We start from the raw sequence: 231 nt of genomic DNA, 5'->3' as shown, positions 1-231 counted from the left end.
TAGTCTCCTGAGGGGGAAGAGGGCTCCTGGACATCATCCTCGCTGCCACGGTAGTTGGAGAAGCTAGGTTCCTCACGGTAACTATGACCAGGGGAGTTGTCAGGGGGACACTCACTTCCATCTGGAAATAATTTGACCGGAAAACATGCATGAATTCATATTTATGTATATACACACACACACACACACACACACACACACACACACACACTGTATTTTCTATATAATATA

The 231-nt window shown here is 45.0% G+C and overlaps 1 protein-coding gene across 1 annotated transcript in view; it reads right to left on the bottom strand.

Moving 5' to 3' along the window:
• The window catches only part of prrc2b (proline-rich coiled-coil 2B), a 21140-nt gene that overhangs the window by 11993 nt on the left and 8916 nt on the right, over positions 1 to 231 (bottom strand). The window contains exon 13 of the mRNA XM_035668326.1: positions 3 to 121. Coding sequence (XP_035524219.1) covers positions 3 to 121 — 119 coding nt within the window. The remainder of the gene's footprint in view (positions 1 to 2; positions 122 to 231) is intronic.

Source organism: Morone saxatilis, unplaced genomic scaffold, assembly GCF_004916995.1.
Source record: "Morone saxatilis isolate NCDOM2014 unplaced genomic scaffold, NCSU_SB_2.0 Contig21, whole genome shotgun sequence".
Classification (NCBI taxonomy): Eukaryota; Metazoa; Chordata; class Actinopteri; family Moronidae; genus Morone; species Morone saxatilis.
This window is presented reverse-complemented; position numbering and strand designations above follow the sequence as displayed.